The 13,598-nt window shown below is 62.1% G+C and overlaps 1 protein-coding gene across 6 annotated transcripts in view; it reads right to left on the bottom strand.

Moving 5' to 3' along the window:
• Nucleotides 1–6,893: 6,893 nt before the first annotated feature.
• CSMD2 (CUB and Sushi multiple domains 2) overlaps nucleotides 6,894–13,598 on the bottom strand; it is a 494,027-nt gene continuing 487,322 nt past the window's right edge. For 2 of the 6 annotated variants that reach the window (XM_072723914.1, XM_072723908.1), the window contains exons 67-71: nucleotides 12,866–12,978; nucleotides 11,461–11,548; nucleotides 10,318–10,398; nucleotides 9,643–9,852; nucleotides 6,894–7,522 (exon numbers count right to left, since the gene is read on the bottom strand). In XM_072723914.1, coding sequence (XP_072580015.1) covers nucleotides 7,353–7,522; nucleotides 9,643–9,852; nucleotides 10,318–10,398; nucleotides 11,461–11,548; nucleotides 12,866–12,978 — 662 coding nt within the window. In that variant the 3' untranslated portion in view covers nucleotides 6,894–7,352. Of the gene's footprint in view, nucleotides 7,523–8,192; nucleotides 8,370–9,642; nucleotides 9,853–10,317; nucleotides 10,457–11,460; nucleotides 11,549–12,865; nucleotides 12,979–13,598 lie in introns of those variants that run through there. The other 4 variants (XM_072723910.1, XM_072723913.1, XM_072723909.1 and 1 more) reach the window with 3 other exon arrangements.

Below are 13,598 nucleotides of genomic sequence, written 5' to 3'. Positions count from 1 at the left end.
GCTGGAAGCCGCAGGAGCGCCCAGGAAGGAAGGCCCCTAACCGAGTTAAGCAAGCCTGAGCCCTGGGACGTTTCCTTACTGTCCCTTTTCTGGGAATATTCTTAATGTGGTCGGGGCGGGGGGATCCCTCAAGGGACTGGAGTCTATCCGGCTTCTTGTCCTTGGCCCCGGGGCGTCACAGCGGCCCCTCCCAGCCTCCCCGCTCCTCCGTGTGGCCGTAAACTGAGAGCTCCAGGCCATGGAGGGCGTTAGGGGCGGCCGACAGGTGGCAGGCAGGGGCCCACGGCCAGGTCCCGGGGGCGACGCGGTGGAAGGACAGTGGGGGATGGGCCTCGAGCACAGGCCTTTGCACAGAAGGAGCTCACGCGCGCCCGGACTGACCAGATGCTTCCCAACACGAAGCTGCACGAGGGGAAAGAAAAGCCTGGTCCGCGAACAGGCCCGCGGCAACCTCTGGGTCAGGCCGCAGATGGGGCGCGAGCCGAAATGGGGCGTCCCGAAGGAAGGCTGAGAGGGTCTGTTGGCCGGGCCCCTGCGCAACAGGGACAGGACACGTGGCCCCGAAAGCCTTGTGTGGGGAGCTGGTTTGGGGTTCCCTTCCTGCCCCATAGGAGGAGAACTGCGCCCCCCGCTTCGTCTGCTCTGTGATGCTCCGGGAGCATCACCCCTGCCCCTGGTTAGTGTCTGCAAACCACGGTTTCATGTGGGTTTTTTCCCCAGTTTTTTTTTTCTTTTTTAAAGATTTTATGTATTTATTCATGAGAGACACAGAGAGAGGCAGAGACCCAGGCAGAGGGAGAAGCAGGCTCCATGCAGGGAGCCCGACATGAGACTCGATCCCAGGACCCCGGGGGTCACGCCCTGGGCTGAAGGCGGGCGCTCAACCGCTGAGCCCCCCAGGCGTCCCCAGATTTAATATTTAATCGCTTAATGTAATCAGTATGTTCCTGGGGGTGGGGGTGGGGGGAAATGTATAAATCAGAGTTTTTCATTTTGTGAAATTGTTGCTTTTAAATAATAGATGTTACATTCATCATAAAAAGTTAGAAGACAAAAAAAAAAAGTTAGAAGACATAAGAAAAAAGGGAAAATCACTCCTGCAAATGTGAATGCACCTGGGTACGCAGAAGCCAAAGGGCTCTGCGGTCATGTTGTGGAGCGTCAGAATGGCGCTGCGCACGCCTCGGAAAGGCCCTTTCAGGTTCTCAAAATTTATTTTTATTTTGTGAAAGATTTTATTTATTTGAGGGAGTGTGTGAGTTGGGCGCGGGGCAGAGGGAGAGGGGCCCGAGGACCCCAGCCGGGAAGGGAGCCTGGGGTGGCTCCATGCGGGGCTCGTCCAGGCCTCGAAGTCACGACCTGACCCAGTCGGATGCTCAACACTCAGCCCACCCGGTGCCCGGAAATGTCCTTTTTTTTTTTTTTTTTTTGGAAATGTCATTTTTACAATTGCACGTGGAAGAACATGGGGAGAAAACCCAGTGCCAGTCGGTAGTGGATTTAAAATACTTCAGGATGGGATGCCCCGGGGGGCTCAGCAGTTGAGCGGCTGCCTTTGGCTCAGGGCGTGACCCCGGGGTCCCGGGATTGAGTCCTGCGTCAGGCTCCCTGCATGGAGCCTGCTTCTCCCTCTGCCTGTGTCTCTGTCTCTCTCTCTGTCTCTCATGAATAAATAAATAAAATCTGTAAAAAATACATAAATGTGAAACACAAAGGACATCACTGTTTTCAGCCTCGTGCACCTCCTCTCACGACACTCGTGATCTATTTTTAAGATCGTGCCACATCGAATGCATTTTCTGTTATATAATTAACGTCGCGTCATAAAACATTCTTTAAAACATTGTGTCTGAACACGTACGTACGACGCGCTGAGCGGATGTCACAAAGTGTAATGGAGTGTTGTTGGGTAATTTCCAATTTCTCGCTGTCATCTGTGGTCTTTCAGGGAACGATCTTGTATTGAATCTTGTCGCACAGGCGTCATTTCCCTGCGGGATCAGCCTCCACGGGGATTTCCAGATGGAAAAATATTCAAGCACCAGGGGGAGCTGGTCGCCCACAGGATCCCCGCAGGCAGGAGGCTTTTTTTTTTTTTTTTTTTAAGATTTTATTTATTCATGAGAGACCCAGAGAGAGGCAGAGACACAGGCAGAGGGAGAAGCAGGCTCCACGCCGGGAGCCCGATGTGGGACTTGATCCCGGGACCCGGGGTCACGCCCTGGGCCCAAGCAGCTCTCACCTGCTTATTTCTTTTAAGGTGAGCGTCAGAGCTCGAGCTGAGCTCACTCCTCTCCAACCCCTATCCCAGCGCTGCTCAGAGGCCCCGGGTTAGCCGAGTACACCCGCGCCCGGGGTCGGAGACTCTGCGTGTCATGGGGTGAAGTGGGTGGTGGGCGGACACGGAAGCCGGGACGTACCGAGGGGTGAACAGGTTTCCGTCCCGTGATTCATGGGGCAGGTGCTTCTGGCACGTTCGTGTCCATGCTCACCAGCCTCGTGGTTACCTTGACGACTGGCTGTGAGGACTCGATCAGACTCGATCCGGATGAAATCGAGGGGCGCCCGGCTGGCTCCGTGGCTGGAGCGTGCAACGCCTGGTCTTGGGTTTGTGGGTTCGAGCCCCACATCGGGGTAGAGGTTGCTTAAAAATAAAAGCTTAATAAAAAAGTTAAGAAAAAAGAAAAAACAAAAGATATTGAACAACTGAGTTTCCTCGAGAGTGTCGAGCTGCCCGGCCGCGGCGCTCCTACAGGCCAGTCCCCGCCAGAGACAGTGCTCCCGGGAGGGCCTCCCAGATTTCTGCTGCTCGCTGGGGGCTCGGGGTGTGACCCCAGGGTCCTGGGATGGAGCCCCACGGAGCCCCCTGCTCCGTCAGGCAGGGACCCCGCTTCTCCCTCTCCGTCCGCTCCAGCCGCTCATGACGTGGAAGAGGCCGGGGGAGCCAAGGCTGCGGCACCTGCCGCCCACGCCCAGCCAATGCGGGCACTTGGTGTGTCTCAGGCCCACGAAATACAGCGCGGTCACCTTCGTGGCCCTGGTCTGCGGACGTGCGGGTGGCGGTCTTGCCTGGTCACGTCATCGGGGAGGCTCACGGGGGACCTGCCCCGGGGAGGAGGTTCGAGGCCTGCAGGGGAGCCACCCGAGAGTGCTGGGAGTGCGGAGGAGGGGCCGGGGCTTTTCCGGGGGGGCCCACGGGCGGTGCGACATCGGGGGAAGCCAGCCTCGGGATCCTGCATCTCCTGGCTCCGTGGCCCCTCATGATGTCGCTTCTCCCGGAGACTCGCTTCCTGCGGCCAGCCGGGGCAGCAGCCGTGGCCACCACAGCTGGCGCGGGGCTCCCGGGTGGAACACGTGTGCAACGCTGGCGCATTCCAGTCCTTGCCTGGGGCCGCTTGGCTGCTGCGGCGTGGGCAGTGGCCACCGTGTCAAGGCTGTCGGTCCACAGCACACACGCTGTCATCCAGCACACACGCGTGTCCTGCACCGCGTGTGTACACACATGTACACACGTGCACACATGCACACGCACATGCATATACACAGTGCACACACATGCACACACGTGTATGCATATACGCAGGCACGTGCACACACGTACACACACGTATACACACATATACATATACACACACTTTTATGCACATATACACATACACGCATACACACGTATACATATACATATACACACATAATATACACACGTACACACACGTATACACACGTGTACACACATACACATACTTGTATACATATACACACATACACATGTACACACGTATATACACATATAGATATACACACGTACACACATACACACATACACATATACACACGTACACATATACATAGACACAATATTCACGTACACACATATACACATGTACACACATACTTTTATACACATATACACAGATACGCACACACACATACACACATATATGGACATATGCACAGACATACACACAGGTATATGCAGATAATACATATACACACATATACACCTGTATACACATTTACACACATGCACACACGTATACAGACATAGACACATACACACGTACACACACATATACATATACACACGTACACACATATACATGGACACACATGCACACATGTACACATGTGCACATACGCACACACATACACATATTCAGACATACACGCATACATATATACAAACACGTATACACACGTGCACACATGCACACACACCTTGGCTCAGGTCCTGGACCCGGGGGTCGGGGATCGAGCTCGGGTCGGGCTCCCTGCTCGCCCTCTGGCCCTCCCCCTTCCCCCTGCACATGCCCCCCCCCCCCAATAGATAATAAAATCTTTAAGAAAAGGTGAGGTCGGGGCCGGGTAGCCTCAGGACCGTCTGCGCGCCTGAGGCCATGTCACTGAGGGATCGCGGGTGAGCAAAGGCAGCCCTGCGCCCCTCGGGTTAGCTCCAGAGGGACGAGGGCTCGGGCCGGGCGCTGCCGTGGCGGGGAGTCTGGTTCGCGCAGTGCGGGGCCGGTGTGGAGCACAGGGTCCTGCGGCAGGTGCCAGGGCGACCCGGCTCGCTGGGCCCCACGGGTGAGCCCCGGCCTGCTTGTGCAACGGGCCCTCTGGTGCCACCCAGCCACCCATCCGGGACCGAGGTGGGGCACCTGCAGCCATCAGACACCCCGGGCCGATGTGACGAGGGGCTTGGGATGACGGGTCACTGTCGGTCATGCCAGCGCTCTGTGTCTTGATGAGGGACCAACAACATCTCTGAAGAAACAGCTCAGCCCTCGACCCACCTTCGATGCCCAAGCCCCGGACGCTGGAGTCTAGCCTGTTAGTCGCCCGCGAGGGAAGCCCAATCCCGGGTGACACCAGGGTCAGCACATGAGGCTGGCATGTGGGTGTCGCGCTGCAGTCACCCGGCGGGCCCCAGGGGTGGCGTTGTGCCCGACTCCTGTGTCTGCTGAAGCCAAGCGGACCCCTTCAAATATGGATCCGCGTTCTGTGGCTTTTGGTTCCACTGTGAGTCACTGCAGCTTCCTGGACCGGAAAGTGTCTCTCACAGAGGAGGCAGGTGCAGAGCCCCAAGGCCAGGCCACAGCCCCCCCACCCCCCTGGGAGAGTGCCTGCTCCGCTCAGGCTTGGGGCGTCAGGGCCGGGTAGGGCTCGGCCGCGCACTCTGCTGGGGGCTCGCTCCCCTGCCCTCTGCTCCCCCTGCTTGTGCTCCTCTCAGATAAATAAATCTTTGAAAAAAAAAAAATCAGCTTCCATCGTTGAATTGTAGGAATTCCCTACAGTGTGGCCACTGATCCCTTACCAGCACATGATGTGCGGATCTCCCCTCCCATCCCGTAGGCTGGCACCTTTCTCCTGTGTTGCCCGTGCTCTCCGAGTCCGAGCCCAGAGATCGCCACCAACCCCGACGTCACGAGCTCTCCCCTGGGCTTTCTTGTAAGACTTTTTTGTATTTCGGGTCATCTGTTTAGGTCCGTGCTCCGTTCTGTGTTAATTTTTGCATTTGGTAGATTTCCACATTTCCACTCTTGGCTTCTGGCCCCAAATACGCCTTTCCTTCCCTTTCCCATGGCACACTTGCCCCTAACCACGAAAAAGGCCATTAAAATGTAAGAAACCAATGCAAAAATTTATATTTTATTTGAATTCAAAAAATTTAAAATTGCTTTCAAATTCAGGAAAGTACCATAATGCAGGACCCCAGGGGAAGCCTCATATACAGAGACAGATAAATTAAATGTATATACTGCAGACAAGCCGAGAAGGTGTGTAGATTACATATTTACAGCACTTGATGTTTTCTGAAAACCATATTTATACATTTTGTTACATTTACAAAAAAGGCTTCCACTACCGTTTACCTACAATAATGAAAAAAAAATTTACACCGTTTTTTTTCTTTCTTTTTTTTTGGTACTGTACAAACTTTGTATAATAAAAATATATCTCTGTACAAAAGATTTTTTTTTGTTTTTGTTTTACTTTTTTTTTTTTTCTCTCATGGGATGGCGGTGGGCGTGTATGGCGTGGGTGGCGGGCGAGAGGCCTTGTCTGCCCGGTTCCTGCCAAGCCTCTGGGGTGGGGTGAAGATGCCAGAGGTGGGCATGGGGGATGCACGGCAGAGTGCTGGGTGCCCAGCGGCTGTGCCCCTTGGGGGTCTCCTGGGACTACACACGGGGACACAAGGGGGACGGTGGAGGTGGGGCCGGAGAGGGAGTGGAGAGCGGGGAAGGGAAGCAGCCGGAGGACTTCCTGCCTCGGTTTTCAGGGAAGGGGACAGAGGAGCGTGTGAGCGAGTGTGTCTGGGCCGCCCACCCCCCACCCCCGCCCCGGGCCAGGCCCACCTGCTGGACCGGCCGCCTCGCAGCAGCGCCCTCGCGCCCACCTGAACGGGAGGCCGGTCGGGCCGCCTGCCTAAGGACGCGGGGTCCCCAGCGCCCCACTCCCTCCCATTTCTGTTTGCTTTTCCACGTGTGATGGACCTTCCGAGGCCAGCATGTGGCACGGGCCCGGCGGGGCCTTCCTGGGGGCAGAGAGGTGGCTCTAAAGCCCCCGTTTGATTCCTAAACTCGTTCACGTCCCAATAAGACTGATCCGAAATACGGTAACGACCGAGGCACCGCGGGACGCTTGCACGTGCTTGCGAGGGACAGGAGACAAGGTGACTTCCTTCCCTCTGTGTTTTGCATTCGGGAGCCGCGGGTGCCGTGTCCGTGGAGCCGGGGGCTGCACCCGCTGGGGGCCGGCGGCTGGTCCTGCTGCAGAGGCACCCGCTGCCCTGCCTGGGCCCCTCCCGCCCGGGCCCCTGGGGTGGCCTCCCCTCTGACGTGGGCCTTGCTTTTTCACTTATAAAGCAATAATGCTTCCTAGATTTGGGGTGTCGTGAGCTCTGGAAGCTGCACGGACAGAGATGTGCAGGGCAGCCCTGGGGCTGGGGCCTGGGGGTCAGCCTGCCCCCCGCCGGCACCCCCCCCAGGTGCTGCAGGACCTCGGACACGCTGTCCTTGCTCGCTGACGGCAGACGTGGCCTGGGGCTCCGGGCCGGATTCCTGCCCCCCCAGTGCTGCCCGGGGCCCAGAACGACTTTGCGACTCACTGGGTTTAAACACAATAAAATTCTGCTGGAAAAAATAAATGGATTCCCAAAGTACTTCCCAAGACGCTCCTCTGCACGGGGCGCTCCTAGCTCTCCATCCACTCGCGGCCCAGCACACGCTCGCTGTCCTCCCCGCGGCTCTGTCTCCTGGGCTTGTGGTCCCGCGTGGGCCTCGAGGGAGGAGGCGTGTGCGTGTGCGCAGGCCCCCTACGGGCACGTCCACGAGCTCCGCAGGCTTCCCGGGCCCTCAGCCCCACTCCTTTCCTGCCCCAAGTCGGGGCGCAGCGGGTGTCCTCTGGGCAGCAGGTGCGGGCGCGGGCCCAGCAGCAGACACAGGCGGGGGGTAGGCGAGGTCACGCGCTGCTCGGGCCTGGAGCCCGTCCTGGAGAACTGGGGCCCGAGGGCGCGTCGCGGGGGCTGTGCCGGAGCAGCAGGGGGGGGGGGACACGGAGGAGGGGCGTCAGCGTGGCGGGGCCTCGCACCCCCGCGGATGCGGGCGCAGGTGCAGGCCTCCTGGCTCCCGCCCTGGCCACCACGCACCCCGCGCCCGGTGCCCACGGCCCCCAGGCCCCAGGGGCCCAGGAAATGCTTTCGTTTTAGCTTCAGAATCAGGAGGACAAACAGGGCAGTGAGGCTGATGGGCACCGAGGACTGGGTCCGGGCCGATTGCACTGGCCCGACGACCATGGCGTCTCCAGACCAGCAGTAAGGGAAGACAGGGCCCACACAAGCCACGGCGCAGCCCTCGCCGGCCTTGCCGGCCTCGCCGACCCCACTGGCCTCGAGACTTTCCTATCTCGGTTCCTATTTTGATTCCAGCTGTTGTTACGCCCCACGTGGATTTATCACCTAATTTCTCATTTTAAACATACTGTGTGTGCGTGTTCAGGGGGGTTTCCCACACGCCCCTCCCTGGGCCGGGCAATGCTCTCTCATGTCTTCACGGTGGTCCTGCTCCGGGCCGGGCCGGGGGCAGCCTCCCCAGGAGCCCCGCTGGGGAGCTGGGCACTGGGTGCGAGGTTCTGAGTCCTTGAAGGCCGACGCCAGGCTGCTCAGACTTGGAGCCGCCAACTGCATGTGACCCCGGCCGGGGCGGGGGCGGGGGGGGGCAACAGAGCCCCAGGCGGGGAGCAGGGGCTGTGGTGGGGGACGCAGGTCAGGGGGCATCTGACTTCTCTCATCACCGCTGAGCCCCCGGAAGGCCCGATTTACGTCAGCAGAGGGGCTTTTACTTTTTCTGTTTTGCTTTCTGTCTGTACGAGCCCTGAGTGGGAGAAAGAAGGAGGGATCGCAAAGATGAAACCAGGAACTGAGCCTGGATCCTGCACCGGTTCCTCCTCCTCCTCTGAACCTTTGTGTCAGACGGATGCCAAGGATGTGGGAAGACTCGGTAAGTTAGTTAGTTGTGTTCAAGGGTGGCCTTTGTGTTTTCTGAAAATGACTTTCATCTCTTTCTGTATAAATGATCCTAATACCTGCCATTCTAAGCTTATACTTGAGGCAGAGAAATAACCTGGGCGGGGAAATGGCGGCAAGGAGGGCTGGGGAGGACCCAGGCAGGCGGGGACGGGTAGGCCCCGGCGCGCCCCAGGTGACGGTTACCTCCACGCGTCACCTCCTGAGGCGCCGGCCAAGCACTAGGGGCAAGTCTACACGTTGCTGCCAACGAATTTTTTCAGGTGTGTTCGCGTTTACATCAGTAGACTCTGGAGCAGCCTGGCCGCCCCACAGTGGTGGCCTCCTCCAGGCAGCGGAGGCCCCTGGGTCAGGGTGAGGTCCCCCTGATGAAACCTCCAGGCTGCAGGCCTGTCCTGAGGCCCTCAGGCTTTCCAGCCACGCGGCCCTGGGACCAGCTCCCGACCCTGACCCTCTGCCACCCCTGTCCACGCTCCCTGCACCCACGTGTCCCTGCAGCCCTACGGCTCCGCGCGTGGATGGGGACATGCAGGCGTCTACGCGGCCACGGGGGAGGGTGAGGCACCTGCTAGGTCTGCAAGCTCGCCGCCGAGGGCTCCGGGTCCCTGCCCAGGGCTCCGGGTCCCCCCCAGGGCTCTGGTCAACCCCCCCAGGGCTCTGGGTACCGCCCCCCCGACTCCTCTTCCCGGCCTCAGTTTCCCCATCCAACGGGGTTCCCGCCGGCACCCGCCCGGGAGTGGTGGGGTGGCCCTGAGTCAGGCGGGGCGCAGCAGGGCGCCGACCCCAGGAGCAGTGTCCCCGCGCAGGCCCCGCCCCCAGCTCCCCTGGCCCCCCCCCCCCCCCCCCCCCCCCGCTCCCCGCCCAGGCCCCGTCCCCGGCAGTACTCTCCTGGCCCCGCCCCCGCCCCCGCCCCCGGCCCCGCCCCAGCTCACAGTCCCGCCCTCGGCCCCGCCCCCAGCCCCGCCCCGACTCTCCGGCCCCGCCCCCAGCTCCGCCTCCCGCCCCGCCCCCGGCCCCGCCTCCAGCTCCCAGCCCCGCCCCCGGCCCCAGGCCCCCGCCCCACCCCCCCGGACCCGCCCCCCAGCCCCCAGACCCCGCCCCAGGCCCCGCCCCCTCCTCACCGGCTGCCGGAGGCGGTTCTCTCGGTGGCGGCGGCGGCGGGCGGCCGGGGCTATACCGCGGTACACACCGTGCTGACCGTGAACTCCGCCTCCGCGGCCATGATGTCCGTGGGCTGGATGTTGCGGTCGTACATCGGGTTCTCGAACGTGGCCCGGACGTTGGTGTTCTCGTGGCCCGCGTAGCCGTTGAAGGGAACTTTGGGTCTTCTCCTGGGGGCGGGAGGGCGGGACCCGGACGGGGGCCCGAGGGTCCGGGTCGCACGGGGCGGGCCCGGGGCGGAGATGGGCCTGGCCGCGTGCTGCAGCCCCGCCCCGGCCCCGGCGTCCTGGAGCCCCCGTGCCCCCCGCCCCCCACCTGTGCTCCGAGACGCGGCCCCGCCCCCCGCCCCCACCTGTGCTCCGAGACGCGGCCCCGCCCCCCGCCCCCACCTGTGCTCCGAGACGCGGCCCCGCCCCCCGCCCCCACCTGTGCTCCGAGACGCGGCCCCGCCCCCCCGCGCCTCCGCCCCACCTGTGCTCCGAGACACGGCCCGGTCCCCCGTGCCCCCCTAGCCCCGGGCCCCCTGCGCTCCGGACAACGGCCCCGCCCCTCCGTGACTCCCCCGCACCCCCCGCGCTCCGAGAGACACGGCCCCGCCCCCTCCCCCCTCCCCCCTCCATGCCCCCCGCCCCCACCTGTGCTTGTAGAGATACAGCACGAAGCCCGCGATGATGAGGGCGATGAAAGGCACCAGGATCGCGGCCGCCACGGAGCTGCTGTTGGAAGCAAAGTGGCGGCCGATGGACTCGGGGTCGGACTCCAGCAGCCTGAGGTCTGCAAAGTCCCAGAGCAGAAACCTCAGGGCGCGGGGTGAGCGGGGACCCCGCCCCGAGGAGGCCCCGCGGCTCAGGGGACAGTCGCCCCCAGTCCACACCGGCCGCAGGACGAAATCCTAAGAGGGCGGAGCCTTCAGAAGTTTCTAAACTTCCTTCAGTGCAGGAGCTTTTTGATCTGGTGAAACCTCACCTGGAAGCCCAAGTTCCGAAAGGGGAGGGGGTAGGGGGAGGGAGGGGGTTGGAGGAGGGGGGAGGGGGTTGGAGGAGGGAGGAGGGGGTTGGAGGAGGGAGAAGGGGGAGGGGAGGGGAGAAGGGGAAGAGGGGGGATGGAGGGGGATGGGGGAGGGAAGGAGGGAGGAGGGGAATGGAGGGAGGAGGAGGAGGAGTTGGAGGGGGTAGGGGTAGGAGAAGGGGGGAGGGGGGCAGAGGAGGGCGGGCGGTGGGCGAGGGCCGCTCCCCTGGGCACAGGCGAGGACAGGGAGCGGCCAGGTGAGTCCCCTCCCAGTGGGGCTCCTGGCACAGGCCAGGGCCCAGAGGGGCGCGGGGGACCTGGCTGCCCTGTGGTCCCTGCTGTGAGGGGTGGAGGGGGTGTTAGAGCCCCAGGGAGGGGGGCTGCTGGGGGGGCAGGCCTGACTGCAGCCTGCGCAAGAGGCGGGTTCCTGAGGCAGGCGGGGGCCCTGGGGGCTGCTGTCCAGTCAGTCCCCGCCCCGAGAAGCCCCATGGCCTGCGGCTCCCTGTACCCCTGGGAGAAGGGCCCCGGGGCCCCGCACCTGCATGGGGCTGCGGGCCAAGACCCAGGGTCCCTGCAGCTGGGCCCAACTGCGCCGGCAATACCGCGGCCCAGGGAGGGCTCAGTCCCGGCTTTTGCTCAAGCCTCAGGGCGGCTGTGAACCCTGAGTGATGGAGAGCCTCTGGATTTGGCCCCTGAACGTCATCTCCACCCCCCCCCCCCCGTGTCACCCTCCCCCCCGGGGTCCCCTCTAGGGGCCAGATGCTCCTCACCGAGTCTTTGAAAGCCGAACTGCCCAAAGCCGTGGCCCTTGACAGAGCCCTGGTAGATGAAGGTGCCCCCGGGGGACTCTGAGGACACCTGTGAAGACAGGGCGCTGTCACAGCACAGGAGGCCCTGGCCCCGGGGGCCGTCGGAGGTGGGAGGGCCGCCCACCACTCGTGTGGGCCTGGTGGGTCAGGCGGGAGCACCAGCAGTGCAGGAGGGGGCGGCCAGGCCTGCGCGGGGCCACCTGGGGCCTGGGGGACCTCGGTGTCACCTCTGTGAGGGAAAGGAGCATCGGGAGCCCATGGAGCCCTCGTGATGGCCATGCAGCCAGCAGCCCAGCACACCCTCCAGGAGCCACTGATTCCAGCAGGCGGCTGGGGACACTGGTCGCCTGGCACCACCGCTGCCACGGCACAGACTCCCAAGGGCAAACCTGAGCAGGGCTGTGGCTCCGCAGGGGCGCCCTGAGGATGCTTGGACTTCAGGGTGCCCTCCCTCCCTGCTGGGGCCCTGCCCGGGTGGCTGCTGGGGGGCTCGTACCCCCAGCTCCCTCCCCTTCTGGCCTCCGGCCTTGCTCTCCTGCCCCCCCCCCCCCCCCCGCCCCATTGCTCTGCAGTGGCTTTGGGACCTACTGCGACGGGGTAGCCAGGGCTGGGGCACCTAGAGGGCTCCACGGGCGCTCAGAAGGAACTTGGGGCACAGAAGCCCCGCGCTTCTCCTTGCGTGTTCGGGCAGGTGTGCTCTGTGCCTCACGTGGGGCTGGAACTCATGGGGGCCACAGGTCTCCCGACTGAGCCTGCCAGGTGCCCCTCTCCGGCGCGTTCATAAAGCAGAGGCGCGACACCACAGCTGTCCCCCCGCGTGTGCGCCCTGACTCCTCAGCTCTCTGCCACCTGGACCCCTCGCCCCTTCCCACCCTTCCACGTCCAGCATCAAACATCCGGGCAGGGAGGCCGAGGCCTGATAGGCGACACTGCCCCACTCCCCTCCTGTGACATCAGGAGGTACTATGCGGACCTGCCCTCTGCCTCAGGGGTGCCCCAGAGTGGGCCCCGTTGCCACACGGGGAGGCGAGGAAGTGGTCTGGAACCCTCGTCCTGGGCGGGAGCGGGTGTTTGAAGGAGGGGCCTGGCACCACCGCCTTTGCCCTCACCAGCGCAGCACCTCGGCTCGGGAATTCGCGGACACTGCTGACCCCTGTGCTGTGGCACCCCAGCCTGCCCCGGAGCGCTCGGACGGGCCCTGGGCACCCAGCCTCCCCGCCTCAAGGTCGTCTCCTGTGCCCACCCCAGGCCCGGCCCCCCAGTTCCTGTGTTGATCGTACCCACCCCCCGCGCCCCCCGCCTGTGATGGGGGCACAGGGCCGGCCCGGGGGCCCTGGGGTCAGGGCCTGGCCTCGGCAGCACTTACATGCCCGTCCAAAGCCCAGTGATCGTCCTTGAACTTGTTCACAAAGATCTCCACTGGCCCCGCGATCTGGTAGACCTGGAGCAGGAGATGGAAATCCTCTTTCTTGTAAATTCCTGGGGACAGGAAGTTCAGAGAGTACACTCAGGACTTGCAGGAGTCCCCGGGCCCACATCTCACGTTGTCGTCGTCGTCGTGGTGAACATTCCGTGCGTGACGCCAGGAACGAGTGTGTGGGCTGAGTGCGAGGATGCACAAGAGCATGTGCACATGCCTCAGAGACAGCTGGGCTACTGACCTGTGTTTGTGACCCTCTGAGTGCACACGCATGTGATAATAGAGTGATTTTGCACATGTTAACGTGTCAGTTGACGCAGGAGCCCGCGGGTGCGGGAGGCCCGGACGTGGGCCCGAGCAAATGTCTTCACGGCTCTGCCTTGGAGCCAACGAGTGAAGCTGACTGTGTGTTCGTGTGCACGTGCGCGTGAGCGGGAGGGACCGTGTGTGGCCGGGTCCTAACGTCTACGTCCATTCGCTGGCGCATCCCTTTACCTGTCCGTTTCTTCCGGAAATGTTTGTTTCCTGAGAGATTTAGTTTCTCTGATTATAAAAAGATTGAAAAGCGGGGAAATTTTGGAAAATGCAGGAAGAAATAAATCATTCCTGATATTACTAGGAAATAGCTGCTGTCGACCTTTGGGTGGAACGACTTCCAATTTTTTTCTCCTTTCTTTTC

Source organism: Vulpes vulpes, chromosome 10 (genome assembly GCF_048418805.1).
Source record: "Vulpes vulpes isolate BD-2025 chromosome 10, VulVul3, whole genome shotgun sequence".
In the NCBI taxonomy this organism is placed as follows: Eukaryota; Metazoa; Chordata; class Mammalia; order Carnivora; family Canidae; genus Vulpes; species Vulpes vulpes.
The sequence above is the reverse complement of the archived record's forward strand: the minus strand, read 5'-3'. Positions and strand labels throughout refer to the sequence as shown.